Genomic DNA, 16,790 nt, shown 5'->3' on the forward strand with positions numbered 1-16,790 from the left:
AGGAGTGGGGGGAAATGACCGAACGGGATAGTCTTATGTATCTTTCAGTAGGAGTAGCAGAGAAAGCGCTGTTATAATTTGTCCTTGTCACAGTCTCACATTTTTTTTACTTCCCCACCGTAAATTTGTGTGGTTTATGGTGGGTTACAAATCTAATCGGCCAATCATATTGTCGCATTGCGTATGTTCCGTCCCTCTCGGGCGCACGCGTATAGCCGATCTATGTAGGTCTATGGTTTTGAATCAGTTTCAGGGGCAAAGAGTATTGTATTAAATAATACAAGTAGTTATGTCGTATGTCGTTATGTCAGTGTGAAGAACCAATCCAAACCATAACCATATCCTCCAAACCGTGTGTTTAGCAACAGCTTGTTTATTTGTTATTTATGTATTAATGTTGCTAAATAATGACTAGACACGCTAGAAACTGTACTGCCGGGGCAGTGTACACTTATCACGAGAAGAAAAAAGACGCAGCAGCATCCGGTTATGGAACCCAAAGCGAACGCGTAGGCAAGGATTCTGTTAAAAACTTCGACGACTGCAGCCTGACTTTGCAGCCTTGCAGGAACCCCGTCGTCACTAAGGAAGGCTATCTTTTCGACAAGGAAGCTATCCTGGAATACGTGATTTCTAAAAAGACCGAATACACCCGTAAGCTAAAACGCTATATAAAGCAGTTAAAAAAAGAAGATAACGAAAAAAATGAGCTTGCGGCGGCTGAAAAAGAGGCAAACCTTATCAAATTCATGAACAGAGAAAAAAATATATCCGGCTCTACATCTAAGAACTCCGAGAATGGGCCCTCGTCATCTACTTCTGTCTCAAATCTTGCTAATGGCAAAGACAAGCATTTACCTAGTTTCTGGGTACCAGCAATGCTGCCAGATGCTAAGATTTCTAAAGTCGAGAAGCCAGACCCAACAGTATACTGCCCAATCAGTGGAAAACCCTTGAAAATGAAAGACCTGATTGAAGTTAAGTGGACGTTGGTACCAGACCCAGATGATAAGAAGTCATTGATTGCGAAAGAAAATAGATACATGTGCCCTGTGACACATGATATCCTGAGTAATGCTATTTCATGTGCAGTCATCAGGTAAATCTGAGAACATTTTCTTTAAGTAAGTACTGTAAGAAGACTGGTGTCACCCTTGCTTGGCTTGGAGGTAGGCCAGAATAGACCATGTGTAAAGTGGGATCTTCTGATTTTGTTATTTTAACGTCATAAATCTCTGGCATTTGTTTAAAATTCAACCTAGCTTTATAACCCAGATGATAATTTATGAGATTCCTTGTTTTTCAAAATTGTTAGGGTCGGTTGCACCAAACTGTTTGTCGTCATTAAAAAGTTCGCAAAATTTTATTGTATGGAAAGTTTCATAGTAAACCGCTGCAGCACGCTGGGTGACGATGATCAGTCTGTCAAGTGTGGATGGTACAACTGGCACTAAGACGTCTACTGGAAAACTAATCCTTGTTTACTTGCTTGCTATTGTCAAAAGATAATGTAGTGCAACTTAGACGAAGAACACACATACACTAGTTTTATATGTAAAACTTCTACTCATACTAATTTCTGTCAAGAATAACTATTACCAGACATAGATATATATTATTTAAATGTTCTTGTTCATGTCAAATCTTATGTTATTGAAGAATGTTGTTATAAAATGAGAGCTTTGATTGTATGACAGTGGCTAGATTTGTGATATAAACATAACATAAATTAAATTATTATTTCATTTCCAGAACAACAGGTCATGTAGTGTCTACTAGAATTATTTTATTGTAAATAAAACATTGCTTATTTATCAGTCATGTGTCCTTAATTTAAATATACCTATACTTAAGACCTAGTGTTATGTATTATTAAAAGAAAATAAGTCTAACTGAAAATCAACTGCAGCATTTCTGATTTCAGGTTCAGGATATGTTAGTTCATTACCTAAGGTTTCTAGAAAGTTCAATACTGATTGATTCTGACTCAAATTTAGGCGGCTGTCCTGAGTATTATGTTCGTCTGTCAACACTGGCATATCAGCATTCTGGTTGATATCACTATAAGTCAGGTCAGCGTCAGCGAGACTACCGACCGCGTCATCTTTCACATGTATTAGAGACGGTTCTATCACTGCATTCGATTTGATAAAGCTCTCATGTGACTGGTCGTCATTCGCCGACGATATAGCCCAATCCTTACTACTATTGAAATTAAGTCCATTGTTAAGTTCATTATTAATTACATCTTTACACGACATTTCTATTTCATCTCTAAATATACTGTCTAACTTTGTACAATCGGAGGTCGTCGGCGTCTCCTTTATAACTTCATTAGGTTTCTGGTCTAACTCCAAAGGCCTTATGATTTGCACGTTAAATTTCTCCATTTTATCCGGATTTATCTGGAACGTCCTGAAAACTGTGGAGGAGGAGGGTTTTATAGGGGATGAGCGAATATCGAAATGCGCACTATGAAACTGCACGTGACCTTTGGGTTTCTGGATTTCATCTAACGTTCGAGGTTTATCGAGCTTCGTTTCGGGCTCGATTTCGTTTTTTAAAAGAGAGATCATCTTTTGCGGGACCGGGACCTCACGGCCGTTCGCACCGAGGGCGATCAGGTCCTCCCGGTTGAGCTCGGTTATTTCGCTATCGGGGACGAGCCTCATTTTCTTAACGTGGTTTTTGTGAGTCTTCTGCTTAATGTCCTGAAGCTTGCTGCCGACGGCGGGCCAGGCGTGCGCCGTGTGCACGCGCGCGCAATCGTCGCGGTGCTGGTGGCGCCAGCGCTGCGAGGGCTTGTCGCCGTCGGCGAGGCCGGGGCCGGCGCCGGCTGGGGCCGAAGCCGAGGCCGGCGCCGAGGCCGAGGCCGGGGCCGGCTGGTGCTTGCAGTGGCCCTCCTTGTCCTTGACGCAGCTTAACGCCTCCATGTCCAGGTGGTACTTGCCGGAACTCAGACCGAACAATCTGAAACACATGTGTAGTTATTATCAGTGTACATTTTACAGTAGGTAGTATCTATACACTTCGAATAATGTTGTGAATCTTATTTACATTTATTATAAAAGAAGAGTAGTAAAAATATAAAGGATCGAGGAACGTGGAGTCCATCCTGTGAGTGTGTCAAACGTAGTGGTAGAAGAGCCGGCAGTAAAGTTTCGAACCAACGTGATACCGCGATGAGATGCACAATGGTTTCCCATAAAACTGATGCTAAGTCCGAATTTGATAGTCTGCCACGGCGGAACTAGCCGAAAGTACAAAAAAAATAGCCACTTCCGGTGCGAAAAAGGGGGGGTCATTTAACCCATCTGATACTGCAATAAAAGCTATGGCATCAGTTAGAAATTTACTGGTAGATACAGAAAATCTAAATCTGCCAGTATGATTCCTGCCGGAAGTGCTTGGCATACGCTCTCAAAGATGACCATCGGGACCCCAAAATTAACCCATCTGATACCAGCATGAAACCAATTCCAGTCGGTAGATATGAACCTTCTCTTCAGGAATATATAAGTCTGCCAGGGCGCTTTCAGCCGAAACACCTTGACATACGAGATTATGTGAGCAACATCCGTGGAACCCGTATTTTGGAATTGTACAGATTACAGACATTTTAATTATTGCAGGCTTATGATTTATTACCTAATGCTTATATTTGTATATTTTTATGCCATTAATAACATATATTTCAAATTTATTAATATACACAATATAATTTGGGCATTAATTTAATACCTGCTTACGGCTTTGTACTTCTTTGTTTGCCTTATAAAGGTGCTAACAAATTAGCTACCGATATCTTTACAGTTGATAGTACTCGGCTCCTGAAGTATATGTAAGTATGAAACAGGTTTTATGATGTTATTTTGAGAAAATTGGAAAACAAATTTGCTTTGTAAAAAAACTCTGTTAATGAGATAATTAAATGATACCTCATTGAACAGATTCTAAAACCTCTTTTAAATATAAAACTTAACTGGCCACTTCACGTTGGTAAATCATATGACACGTTGACAATGACATTTAAGACACACAAGCAGTTAAATACATGATGATTCTTTTTTTAGATAGAATTATAGTATATTTATTTTGTTCGGTAAATAAAATAAAAATTATGTGAAATTTTCTTAATTTCTATTAAAAGTTAATTGTTCTAGCGTAAAGTACCATCTCGTAAAATTTCTGTAGCTAATTTGTTAGCACCTTATATATAAATAATAAAATAATTTCAAATTACAATATTCTTTATTTACCAAAATGAACAAAATTATTATTATTACATACTTATTGTAAACGGGTGTGAAAAGACAGGATTTTCAACGTCAAGGACGTTTTTTACCAATAATCCAAATATGAACATTTTACATCATTTTTAGGGTTCCGTACCCAAAGGGTAAAAACGGGACCCTATTACTAAGACTCCGCTGTCCGTCTGTCCGTTTGTCCGTCTGTCACCAGGCTGTATCTCTCATGAACCGTGATAGCTAGACAGTTGAAATTTTCACAGATGATGTATTTCTGATGCCTGTTGTATATTAATATTTAAATGGGGCTCCCATACAACAAAAGTGATTTGTTGCTGTTTTTTTCCGTAATGGTACGGAACCCTTCGTGCGCCGGACTCGCACTTGGCCGGTTTTTTATTTGAGTCCCTTGTTAGTTTTTCAATTGTGCACTTGTGAAATCAATTTTTACCCGCCTAATTCAGAGAAAATCAAAGAAAACCAGCAATTTTCTCGATAACCATCCTTAAAACGGGGTCGATCGATATACATAAGAAAAGAAAGAAAGGGGTGAATAGAATTATTTAGTTTTAGTTAGACATCGAATTTATTAACTAGTATTTGCCAACAACAAACCATAAATGCAATTGAAGAAAACATATACATATATGTATATATCTCACTTTCACGATTTTTACACATTATTCTTCGAGACCACGGGGACAACGCCGTACTCGATACGTCGGAGGTAAATCTTAACTTAAATACGCGATTAAGTCCCGTTTCCAATTTACATTTGAAATAGACAAGGGAGGGGTAAAATTAAATGGGGAGAAAATACATTTTATAAGATTTGCAGACGACATCGCGGCGTTTGCAGAAACTTCAGCTCAACTAGAACATCTAATGTCTACTGTAGGTTATAGGTTTACCTGTCTTTTAGGAAACTAAATATTTTCTTTTATGCCGTTTAGTACAGCTTTGATGTCTACCGTTCTCCAATTCTCCCTCAATTGCTCATAGGTTAACTGGAAGAGATCCCTGAAAGGGATAAGTTCGCTATTATACAAATGATGCGTTTTTCTCTTGTTTTATATGTTTGTTTTTGTACAATAAAGTTTTACTACTACTACTACTACTAATGTTAACAATGGACACAGTATTTAACTAATTAGGCTTAAATATAAACATAAAGAAAACTAAGACCCTTACAACTTCAAAATGCAAAACTAATCATCCTCCAATAGTTCTCAACAACATCCCAATTCAGCAGGTTGAAAATTTTAAATATTTAGGTAGCTTAATTACCAGGGACTCCAGGTGCACACCAGACATCGTTGCAAGGATTGATATATGGCAAAAAAAGCTTTCAACCACAAGAAACAATGATTGAAATCCCGTTTATCATGTAAAAGCAAGAAGCTACTGATTAAGGTGTACATCTGTAGTATAGCCCTTTATGGAAGTGAAAAGTTCATCACACAAATATATGCCCTTATCGGAATTCGAACCCAAGACAGTCGACTTTGCAGGCAGTAAGTAGGCCAGACCGGTCGTCAATAAATTAGTTATCTCAATTTGTAGTATTATAAAACAACACCCTGAATGTTAAACTACGTCATTTTTGCGTCAACGTCAAGAAATGTACGGGAGAGGTGGGCATGACGGGATACTTAATGTTTCAAGTCCAATAAAACTGAAAATGCTATTCTTTTTAAGTTTATGTTATTTTTAATTTTATCTTTGGTAATCAGTCTTTCATAATCAACACTTACTAGGAACTCTCTTGTTAGATAATTAAATTAAAAATAAATTAAAATGGCCGAAAGTGCCTTCTCTCCATCTTGCCCCTAGGTATGGTAAGATGGGGAACCCCTACGGGACAAGATAAGAATGATTCATAGAAATATTATATTTAGGGCCTAAACAAATTTCAATTTTTGGCTATTGGGTCCATCGTCTAATAATTTCTCACGAACTGTTTTACTTTTATTTCTTAAGTCGTCTGAGGGACAGAAAATGTGTTTACAGCTAACATGTACCCCATCTTCCCTTTATAACAGCATCCACCGCTTTTTTCTTGGCCTCTAACCACTCTCCTCTATTTGACTTTCTTTTATACTTTTTCACCGTTCTACAAGAGAAGAATAAATAAATTCAAATCCGCAATTCTTCATCAGTTTATCACTTTAAAACTACGACCGTCAAGATGTACCCCATCTTGCCCCATGTGCCTAATGAAATGCGAAAGTTTTTTGTAAAAAAAAAACCGTACTTGAAACCAAACAAGTCCTTAGCTGTTGGCGTGATTGCTGGGCCACAGGAATAAATTAATAGTATATATGTGCTGGTGATAATAAGGAAACAAACGCAAACCAAATAAACACAAAAACCGGCCAAGTGCCAGTCGGACTCGCGCACGTAAGGTTCCGTACCATAATACCATTACGCAAAAAACGGCAAAAAAGTCACGTTTGTTGTATGGGAACCCCACTTAAATATTTATTTTATTATGTTTTTAGAATTATTTAGAATCATTTATTCATCAATTGTGCATTACGGGAAATGAATACAGGTGTTATAAACAATTAGTTATAGTTTGTTATAACGGCAACAGAAATACATCATCTGTGAAAATTTCATCTGTCTAGCTATCACGGTTGATGAGATACAGCCTGGTGACAGACGGACAGACAGACAGACAGAAAGCGGAGTCTTAGTTATAGGGTCCCGTTTTTACCCTTTGGGTACGGAACCCTAAAAATAACAAGGAATATGGCAAAAACAGTTTTTTTGCAAATAAATAATTAACGACACCATTTGTCTAGCCGGTCACTGTGCGAACTGATTGCTATGATGGCGACGCATCGTCATGCGTTAACGGGATTCTGATGGTTGGTCAGTCGTGTCGCCATATAAAGCCGCTACCCCGTCTCGTCTTGCCCCTCTCTCCCCTACATAAGATAGTGATTCGATACACCAAATAGGTGAAAAAACGCCTCAAGCGTAAAAGAAACCACCAAAAATCATTTTATGTCGCATTACAAGCCTGATTTAGCTATGAATACTAATACCCCCTTATTCGTAAAACTTTACGAGCCTGAATTAGTTAAATTATGTTTTATCCTTTTCTTACAAATGCATAAGTCAAAATGACAGACAAACAATTCATATAGCTAATTCAATGACTATTAATCATATTAATCACATTATTTAATTTATTTTAACTTAATTTATTATAAATATATGTTATTAATAACGTAATAATATACAAATATAAGCATAGAGTAATAAATTAATAAGCCTGCAGTATTTGAAATGTCCGTAATATGTACAATTCCAAAATACGGGTTATACGGGTTCTCGGGTGAGCCTCACACCTAGAGAACGCGTCCCCAGGTGGCGGATAGGGGAACGCTCGGCGCCTCCGCAGGCGCAGGGCAGGCGGGAAATAAAATACCGTCCGCGGACCAACAGGCCGGAGAAGGTCACTCCGTTAACAAACCCCTGCTGCAAGCTCCTTCGACATATTCGGACCAGAGGTTACAGTCAGTGCTGGGTGCTTAGGCTGGAGCACTCCAGAAGGGATGGCGGCGGAAGAGCTCTTAATGAGCCAACGGCGGCACTCACACCTTGGAATAAGGTGACAGTCTTGGCGTCAGGTGGCAACCGGCCGTAAAAACCCTTGCCAAAACAAAACATTCTCCTAGTATGAAAGCACAACATAAGAGAAAAAGTATAACTGCTAGGGCGTCCCCCTCAAGCGACGGTCAGATGCGATCAGAGGCGAAAAATGCTAAGGCGTCCCCTACAAGCGACGAAACTAGACGCAGCGCAAACAACATGCGCATAGCCACATGGAATATAGGCTCCCTGACCGGACGTAGCCAAGAGCTGGCAAACACACTACATAGGAGGAACATTAATATCTGTTGTGTGCAAGAGCTTAAATGGAAGGGGTCGAAATCTCGGGATATTGGTGGAAACTATCAACTTCTGTACAATGGAACATCAACGACAAGGAACGGAATTGGCATCATCCTCGACGAAACATTAAAGCAGAGAATAATCAAAGTAGAGAGAATAAGTGACCGAATTATGTATGTAAAATTAGCTCTAGATAACCAACCACCTTTAAATGTAGTCTCAGTTTACGCCCCTCAAACAGGTTGTGGCAGTGAAGAAAAGGATTTATTCTGGGGGAACCTAGAAGAGCTCCTACAACGCCTACCCTTAGAGGAGAGAAAAATAATAGCAGGTGATCTTAATGGACATGTGGGTCGCAATGCACCAGAGAAATCAACGATACATGGTAATTTTGGGTATGGTGCATCAAACAAACAAGGCCAGGACATATTAAACTTAGCCACGCAATTCGATCTCCCTATAGTCAACACCTTTTTCCAAAAGAAAGATGAGCACCTTATTACCTACAAAAGCGGTGGTTCAACATCTCAAATAGACTTTTTCCTCTGTGATAGGTCCATTCTACGCAATTTCAAGGACTGCAAAGTTATACCAGGGGAACCACTGACCACACAACATAGACTTTTAGTAGCATGTCTGAGAATACCAAGATGGAACCAAAAACGAAAATACCAACCGTTAAAGCCCCGCATTAAATGGTACAACATGCATAAGGCAGAAGGTGGCTCATTTATTGACCAGGTTGACGCCTACTTGAGAGACACACTTGAAGATTCAAAGGACAGTAACACTCTCTGGAACGAATTCCATACGTTTTGCTTAAACTCCGCCAAAACAACTTTAGGCGTCACCAAAGGAGCACTGAGAACTAATAAGGACCCCTCTTGGTGGGATGAGAACGTTAAATCACATCTTAAAGAAAAGAAAGTGTGTTTCAAAAAATGGCAAGAAACTAAATTGGATTCCGACCGCTTGGAATATGTGTTAATGAAAAAGAAAGCCAAAAAATGTGTCGCTGTTACAAGAGCAATGTCCAATGACCACTTTTACAAACAGTTAGAGAACGCCAAAACAGACTCAGAAATATTTAAATTAGCAAAATTTCGTAATAATCAAACAAAAGACATCAAACGTAATAAATACATTAGGGACTCATCCAACAGATTGCTAACAACAGACGAAGAAATAAATAAAAGATGGCGAGAATACTACCGAACACTTTTAAATGAGGAGTTTCCACAGGAACCGCTAACACCAATACCGTGCGCTCAAGGACCAATCGAAGCAATCCTACCCCAGGAAGTTAAAGCTGCTGTAGGAAAGATGAAAAATAGGAAAGCAGCCGGACCCGACGAAATTCCTGCAGACCTATGGAAACGTTTGGGCAATACGGGAGTGGCATGGCTTACAAAATTGTTTAACGAAATCCTTATATCCACAAAAATCCCAAGCATGTGGAGATCCAGCAATCTTATACCATTCTATAAGAATAAAGGAGACGTGGCGGACTGCGGAAACTATAGGGCCATAAAACTTACCTCTCACACCCTTAAAACCTGGGAAGGTGTACTCGCCAATAGGTTAACAAAAGCAACAACTATCACTCCAAACCAGTGCGGATTCACTAGCGGTGTGGGTACCACGGATGCTATTCATTCGGTAAAGATACTCATGGATAAGTACAAGTCTCGGAAACAAGATCTACATATGGTTTTCATCGACCTCGAGAAGGCTTTTGATCGGGTACCGCGGGAACTTATCTGGCATGCTGTTAGAGCGCAGCTCGTGCCAGAGTACTACATTGAGCTCCTTAAAGATTTGTACAACAATATAAACACCAAAGTGATCAGCCCAGCTGGATCAAGTGAGTCTTTTGAGGTCGGCGTAGGCGTCCATCAAGGTTCAACCATCAGCCCTTTACTATTCAACCTAGTAATGAACTACATCACCGAAGACATACAAAAACCAGCACCATGGTCACTACTTTATGCTGATGATGTAGTTCTAATAGCTGAATCGTTGGCAGAAGTACAATCAGACCTGACAGCTTGGCAGAAGTCCTTAGAACAGAGAGGATTAAGGGTCAGTAGACAAAAGACTGAATACATGTTCTGTGATTTCTCTAAAACCAATGAAAGCCGAATCTCATGCCCATCTATCGATAACAAACCTCTTAAGAGAGTGGACCAATTTAAATATCTCGGATCCATTGTAGCACCAAGAGCTTGTGTAGAGAAAGACATACAGAATAGGATCCAGACGGCCTGGCTAAAATGGAGATCAATCTCGGGTGTACTGTGCGATTCTCGTATGCCAATAAAAATCAAGGGTAACGTCTACAAAAGGGCAGTAAGACCAGCCTTGTTGTATGGTTCGGAGTGTTGGCCGATGAGGAAGACTGACGAACAAAAAATCCACACTACGCAAATGAATATGCTGCGTTGGTCCGGAGGAGTATCAAGAATGGATAAAATAAGGAACCAGTATATCCTGGGTACTTTTAAGGTTGCAAAGGTTCAAGAAAAACTAAGAGAGAACCGCATGCGCTGGTACGGACATGTAATGAGGCGGGATGATAGCCACATGACTAAAAGAGTTCTCAAAATAGAAGAAGGAAAAAGAGGGCGAGGACGACCACCAATCACCTGGATGCAAACCCTAAAAAACGATATGAAGGAAAGCAGTACAACAGAGGAGACAACCCACGATCGTGCGATGTGGCGCAGGATTACTAGGAGGGCTGACCCCAAATAAACTGGGATAATAGCCAGGACAAAGAAGAAGGAGACGGGTACCACGGATGTTGCGCCACATAATCTCGTATGTCAAGGTGTTTCGGCTGAAAGCGCCCTGGCAGACTTATATATTCCTGAAGAGAAGGTTCATATCTACCGACTGGAATTGGTTTCATGCTGGTATCAGATGGGTTAATTTAGGGGTCCTGATGGTCACCTTTGAGAGCGTATGCCAAGCACTTCCGGCAGGAATCATACTGGCAGATTTCGCTTTTCTGTATCTACCAGTAAATTTCTAACTGATGCCATAGCTTTTATTGCAGTATCAGATGGGTTAAATGACCCCCCCTTTTTCGCACCGGAAGTGGCTATTTTTTTTGTACTTTCGGCTAGTTCCGCCGTGGCAGACTATCAAATTCGGACTTAGCATCAGTTTTATGGGAAACCATTGTGCATCTCATCGCGGTATCACGTTGGTTCGAAACTTTACTGCCGGCTCTCCAACCATAGAGAAGAAAGAATATTATAGGCATATTGAATAGTTGGCCCACCTGCCGACGTCGTCGCCGATGTCGGCGGGCTGCGCCGGCCCGCCGGGGGCGGCGCCTGACACCAGGCACGGCAGCAGCGCCTTCAGCTTCCGCACCAGTAGCTCCAACTGGAATTATTTCATATACCTATATTACCTATTCATATTTTCTTACTATTTACTTTTTATTTTCTTATTTTTTATTAATATTTACTTACTTATTTCCATGTCAGTGTCACTACATGTCACTGTAAATGTTGTATTGACTTGTAAAGGAGCCCTTGAGGCCTACCTACAAAATACATTTTTGAATTCGTTCATAAATAAATCGATTAAATACGGCTGTGATGGTCGTATTTGTCTACGTGACAGAATGATAATGACAACACAGCTTGGGTGAGCCGCCCACAACACCAGCAGGCAGTGGAACAGATACTGAGTTTCGACCGGCGTGTGTGGGTCGGCTCTGGTAGTGTTCGATACCTGTTGTATGAACAGCTTCGCCCGGGCCTCGGCGGGCGAGCCGGCCACGATGGCCAGCAGGCAGTGGAACAGGCTCCAGTGCGTCTTGGACGGCATGTGTGTGTGCTGGCTCTGGTAGTGTTCGGTACCTGTTGTATGAACAGCTTCGCCCGGGCCTCGACGGGCGAGCCGGCCACGATGGCCAGCAGGCAGTGGAACAGGCTCCAGTGCGTCTTGGACGGCATGTGTGTGTGCTGGCTTTGGTAGTGTTCGGTACCTGTTGTATGAACAGCTTCGCCCGGGCCTCGGCGGGCGAGCCGGCCACGATGGCCAGCAGGCAGTGGAACAGGCTCCAGTGCGTCTTGGACGGCATGTGTGTGTGCTGGCTCTGGTAGTGTTCGGTACCTGTTGTATGAACAGCTTCGCCCGGGCCTCGGCGGGCGAGCCGGCCACGATGGCCAGCAGGCAGTGGAACAGGCTCCAGTGCGTCTTGGACGGCATGTGTGTGTGTGCTGGCTCTGGTAGTGTTCGGTACCTGTTGTATGAACAGCTTCGCCCGGGCCTCGGCGGGCGAGCCGGCCACGATGGCCAGCAGGCAGTGGAACAGGCTCCAGTGCGTCTTGGACGGCGCGTGCGTGGGCTGGCTCTCGTAGTGCTTCTGCAGTTGGTAGAGGCTGCCAAAGTCCTGGAATGTTCAACCTTAATATTATTTTTGTTACTACAATTTAGAGTATTTTTGATTCATGGTTTTATTAATGTATGTTTCCAATTTCTCGGAGAACTAATTCGTAGACCTACAGCTTCAGAAAAAGGGATTGTCCATTTATTATTATGTATAAAAATATGCAATGACTTACAGTGGAACACTGGGCGCAGGTGACCACGGTCGTTGGCCTCCGGCGGGGCTTGTGCGGCTCCTCCTCCGCAACCTGCCGAGGCAGCCGCACCTTCCGCCCGCTGCGGGTTATCACCGTCTGTGACACCGACCACCAAATGTCAACAATGACCAACCAAAATTTTGACTAAAAAGTCACGATGTGATTTATTTTTAGTGACATACATTTGCATATATTTATTTTTATTGATATTTCAACCGTGAAATGCTCTTGGTCGCAGACAGACGCTAGAGCCCTGTATAATTTACTTTATGTTTGCCACCATTGTTAATGCAGCATAACAAATAACAATTCCCGCTCCCGCTTTGGCTCAATAATCCTCAATTAGTTTTGACTAGTTGGGCCAAGCTAAGATGAACTCACCCCCACCGGGCGCGCGTCGGGCGCGGCGGCGACACGGCGCGGCTCCTTCAGCGCCACCTTGTTGCGCCCCACCACCTTCAGGTCCTTCGGCGACACCACCCTGCCAGATAACGGAACTTACAATGTCTTTTTGTAACCCTTTTACAGGAGGCTACTTGTCACAACAATAAACTGTATCAAGATATTAAGCCATTTAAATTGATATATTATGTTTTAATGGATATGGTTTATACATTTTTTGTCACAAATTTCATTTTTCAAACAAGATTTTATCGTTGACTGTATTTCTTTTAACTCCATCATCAGATCAGCTTGCTGGTACCATAATATTGTCACCCAACTTACATAAGTATACGAAGTTTCAGCTAGATCAAATTTAATAATGGGAAGTGGGGTCTAATTTTACTTGCAAGATTTGATTACACACGTATAGACATGGGGCAGGTGAAACTAAATAAGTTTGTAGTAAAAACAATTTATGCATGTTGGGCCAAAAACAGGCCTTTTTAACCGGATTGTATGGAAAACTCTCCACAAGCTGGATTGGAAGGCTCTTGGACTATTCGGAGACATCTAGTGAAAACACTGGTTCAGGTGTCTATGATACTTGGAATACCAAATCTTTCTTACTTGTATATGAAACGTGTATTTGTGACAGGATCATATGCAGGCTCTGGAGGAATCTTTTCTGGATCCTTGATGATGTTCAAAGCTTGGTTCACCATTTTCACCTGGTCATCGCTTAGGACATTGAGACTGGAAATACATTCACACAATCGTTTAGAAAAATAATAAATAAATATTATATAAATATTATGTTTATTCGCTTCCATTGGCTGTTCCTTGATCAATGGGTCTAGAACTTTCTAACCCTTTAACCTTTTAGACGCCGTGTCAGTGTCAAACACAAAAGCTGTCATCCAGACGCCACGTCACCGAAGTGTCAAAACTGAAATTGAACTGTATGCATATGCATGTAGGTCTATGTTGCTCTGTGGTCTATGACCGATTAATCGGTCTTTAGCGTTGAACCTATGGTCATTGGTGTCCAAAAGGTTAATAACCTAGATTTAATAAAATTCAAAATTCAAGCCTCATTGCTATTTCGCAGTCCTAAAATTCTGCGCTAATCATCGAGGAGGATTTCTTCTGCGAAGGAAAATCCCCCGCCATAAAAATACAAAAAGATGATGTTATAGGCTGGTCATTCTTGCCTTACAATACAGATTGCACCCTACAAAGGGTTAAAACAAGAGTAAAATAGACTGTTACTGTATAATATAGTTAAATTAAAAATAAGACTGTTACTGGATGATTTAGGTACATTAAAATAAACTGTTAGTGTACAATTTAGTTACATAAAAAATTAGACTGTTACTGGATAATTTAGTTACGTTAAAAATAGACTGTTACTGTATAATTTCGTTACATTAAAAATAGACTGCTACTGTATAATTTAGTAAAATTTTTCAGTTCAGGCAGTTTGTTTAGAACTGAGTATGAGGATAAAAGTAAAAGCATTTAAGGTCTATTGGTCTACATTTTTCTGTGGAAAATTCCATACAGGAGTGCATTTTTCAAACAACAGCATATGTTGTACATAAAATAATGTCAACTTGATCAATAAGTAGCAATTGATTTTAGTTCCAGCAGACCAAAGCACCTGGTGCTCTGTAACTGTAGCTGATGGTTGAAAAAATATTTGCTTGTTTATGAAAATTCCCAGGCAGATTTTGCCGCATTATCCTTATGTAAAGATTGGTTTGAATAAATTAAAACAAACCTATGGTATGTCTCTCCTAGCTTTAGTAACTGCACCGATGTATATTTTGGTGGTTCTGGTGTCCTGTAAATGAAATATACACATATAATTTTAAGTGTTACAACAAAAAAAAAACCGGCCAAGTGCGAGTCGGACTCGCCCACCAAGGGTTCTGTACAAAAACAATTTCTTTATATATTTTATTTTTTACAAATTTATAGTTTCTAGATGTTTCCCTGTATTTGAAGTGTACTTGCCAAATTTCATAGTTACAGGTGAAAGGGAAATACTCTATAAATTTTAATTCCCTCGAGTGTCAAAATTCTCATTTTTGCCGCATAAACACCCTTTTCTGTTTTTATATGTTAAGTTAGAAGTTTGATTTTTTCACAGCTTGAAGGGACTGCAGACCTGAATATATGGTTTTAATTTTAACTAAAGATATCTTGAAGAAGTCTTGACAGACAGACAGACAGACAGACGGACGGATGGACAGACAACAGTGACCCTATAAGGGTTCTGTTTTTTCCTTTTGAGGTATGAAACCCTAAAACTTAGATGATGTTTATGTAAGTGAGACAACTACAATAATTTTCTAAATGTAATGAGACTTACCCTTCTTTGGGTTTTATCTTTGGTACAGATCTACCACGAAAATGCCTTAAAGCTGTGTCAGAGGGCTTCAACTTCACTATCTTCCTGTCCATGTCGAGTTTGGGTACTGCATGTGTCATGGTGAGGGGAACATTTTGGCTTGCTGCGGCTACAGTAGCTGTTGCGGGCTTAAACACAATATTGTTCATGGTATTAACCGTGTTTAATGTGTTCACTGTGCTCACAGTGTTTACTGCGTGTACTGGCTTTGTCTGAACATTATGAGCACTTGTCTTGGGCACAAGAAAACTGGCTAATTTTAGGTTATTTCCAATCTGACCCGCTTCAGTTTTCTTCAAAATTCTAGGCTTCGCCGCAGGGGGCTCTGGACTATTCAATAGAACACTCTTTTCCAAATTCCCGCTACTCTCGTAAAATCTTTTGAGGTTACTCACTGGTTTTTGTTCAACTTGGTTAGCCGGCGTCAAAACATAAGACGTAGCCTGAAAATTTTATTTAATTCATTACAAACGCTTGCAAAAAAAATATCAGGACAATAGAGATAACAAATACCTGAGCGACGCCCGAATCCTGTATCAAATATATAGGTGTTAGTTCACAAGAATTCACTATGATGTTGTCCGGTGTCCCGTTCATGTTTATTTAATACTAAATTGTGCTAGTTTAATTATAAATCTAATACGTAAAATTAACTAAAAGTAAATAATGCTCTCAACCCACAACCCGCCTCTCTTGCGCGTAAAATGACACATATACATTGACAATGATGTGAATGTGACACAAAAGCTTCGTTCAGAAATTGAAATTATTTTAAGGTCAGTCCAGACGGGATAATCACATCTGAGTATTATAGTTGGTCAAACCAAATTGTAACAAGAACAAAAAAAGCTATACTCATCCTTTTCTTTTGGGTACTAGTGTACGACAAAGATAGTATGAGTCTCTCTGTCATGTTTGAAATGAGACAGTCCTTTGACAAACTATATATTCTTTGATCAAATCGACCGATTTTATCAGAAAATAAATTTTGTCGCCGTGCGCGCCATATTATATTTATTGAAACCAATAGGGAAGGAGACAGTTGCGTCGCGGGCTTGTCTCCGAACCCGCGGACAGAAAAGTCTCCCGGGAGTCGCGTCGCTAGCGCTAAGTGTGCGCACTTCCATACTAACCCATAGACTTGATGTGAGAGACATAATAGTCACGGCGGCAAAAGTTGCTCGTGGCATGCCCTAAGTTGCTCGTGTGGGTATACCCTAAGTTGCTCGTGCG

The 16,790-nt window shown here is 40.5% G+C and overlaps 2 protein-coding genes across 2 annotated transcripts in view; one reads left to right on the top strand and one right to left on the bottom strand.

Annotated features, from left to right (window-relative positions):
- The first annotated feature begins 270 nt into the window (after window positions 1–270).
- The window catches only part of LOC134741766 (nitric oxide synthase-interacting protein homolog), a 136,566-nt gene continuing 120,046 nt past the window's right edge, over window positions 271–16,790 (top strand). Inside the window, exons 1-2 of the mRNA XM_063674659.1 lie at window positions 271–1,099; window positions 1,753–1,771. Of these exons, the coding sequence (XP_063530729.1) occupies window positions 408–1,099; window positions 1,753–1,771 (711 nt within the window). The 5' untranslated portion in view covers window positions 271–407. The remainder of the gene's footprint in view (window positions 1,100–1,752; window positions 1,772–16,790) is intronic.
- On the bottom strand, window positions 1,772–16,282 carry LOC134741724 (uncharacterized). The gene is made up of 10 exons (XM_063674616.1): window positions 16,071–16,282; window positions 15,519–16,000; window positions 14,925–14,987; window positions 13,772–13,897; window positions 13,142–13,241; window positions 12,740–12,856; window positions 12,123–12,567; window positions 11,904–12,031; window positions 11,443–11,549; window positions 1,772–2,970 (listed from the first exon to the last, which is right to left on the bottom strand). Exons 1-10 carry the CDS (start codon window positions 16,152–16,154, stop codon window positions 1,863–1,865), a joined length of 2,760 nt encoding a protein of 919 aa, XP_063530686.1. The 5' UTR covers window positions 16,155–16,282; the 3' UTR covers window positions 1,772–1,862.

This window comes from Cydia strobilella, chromosome 5, assembly GCF_947568885.1.
Source record: "Cydia strobilella chromosome 5, ilCydStro3.1, whole genome shotgun sequence".
NCBI lineage: Eukaryota > Metazoa > Arthropoda > Insecta > Lepidoptera > Tortricidae > Cydia > Cydia strobilella.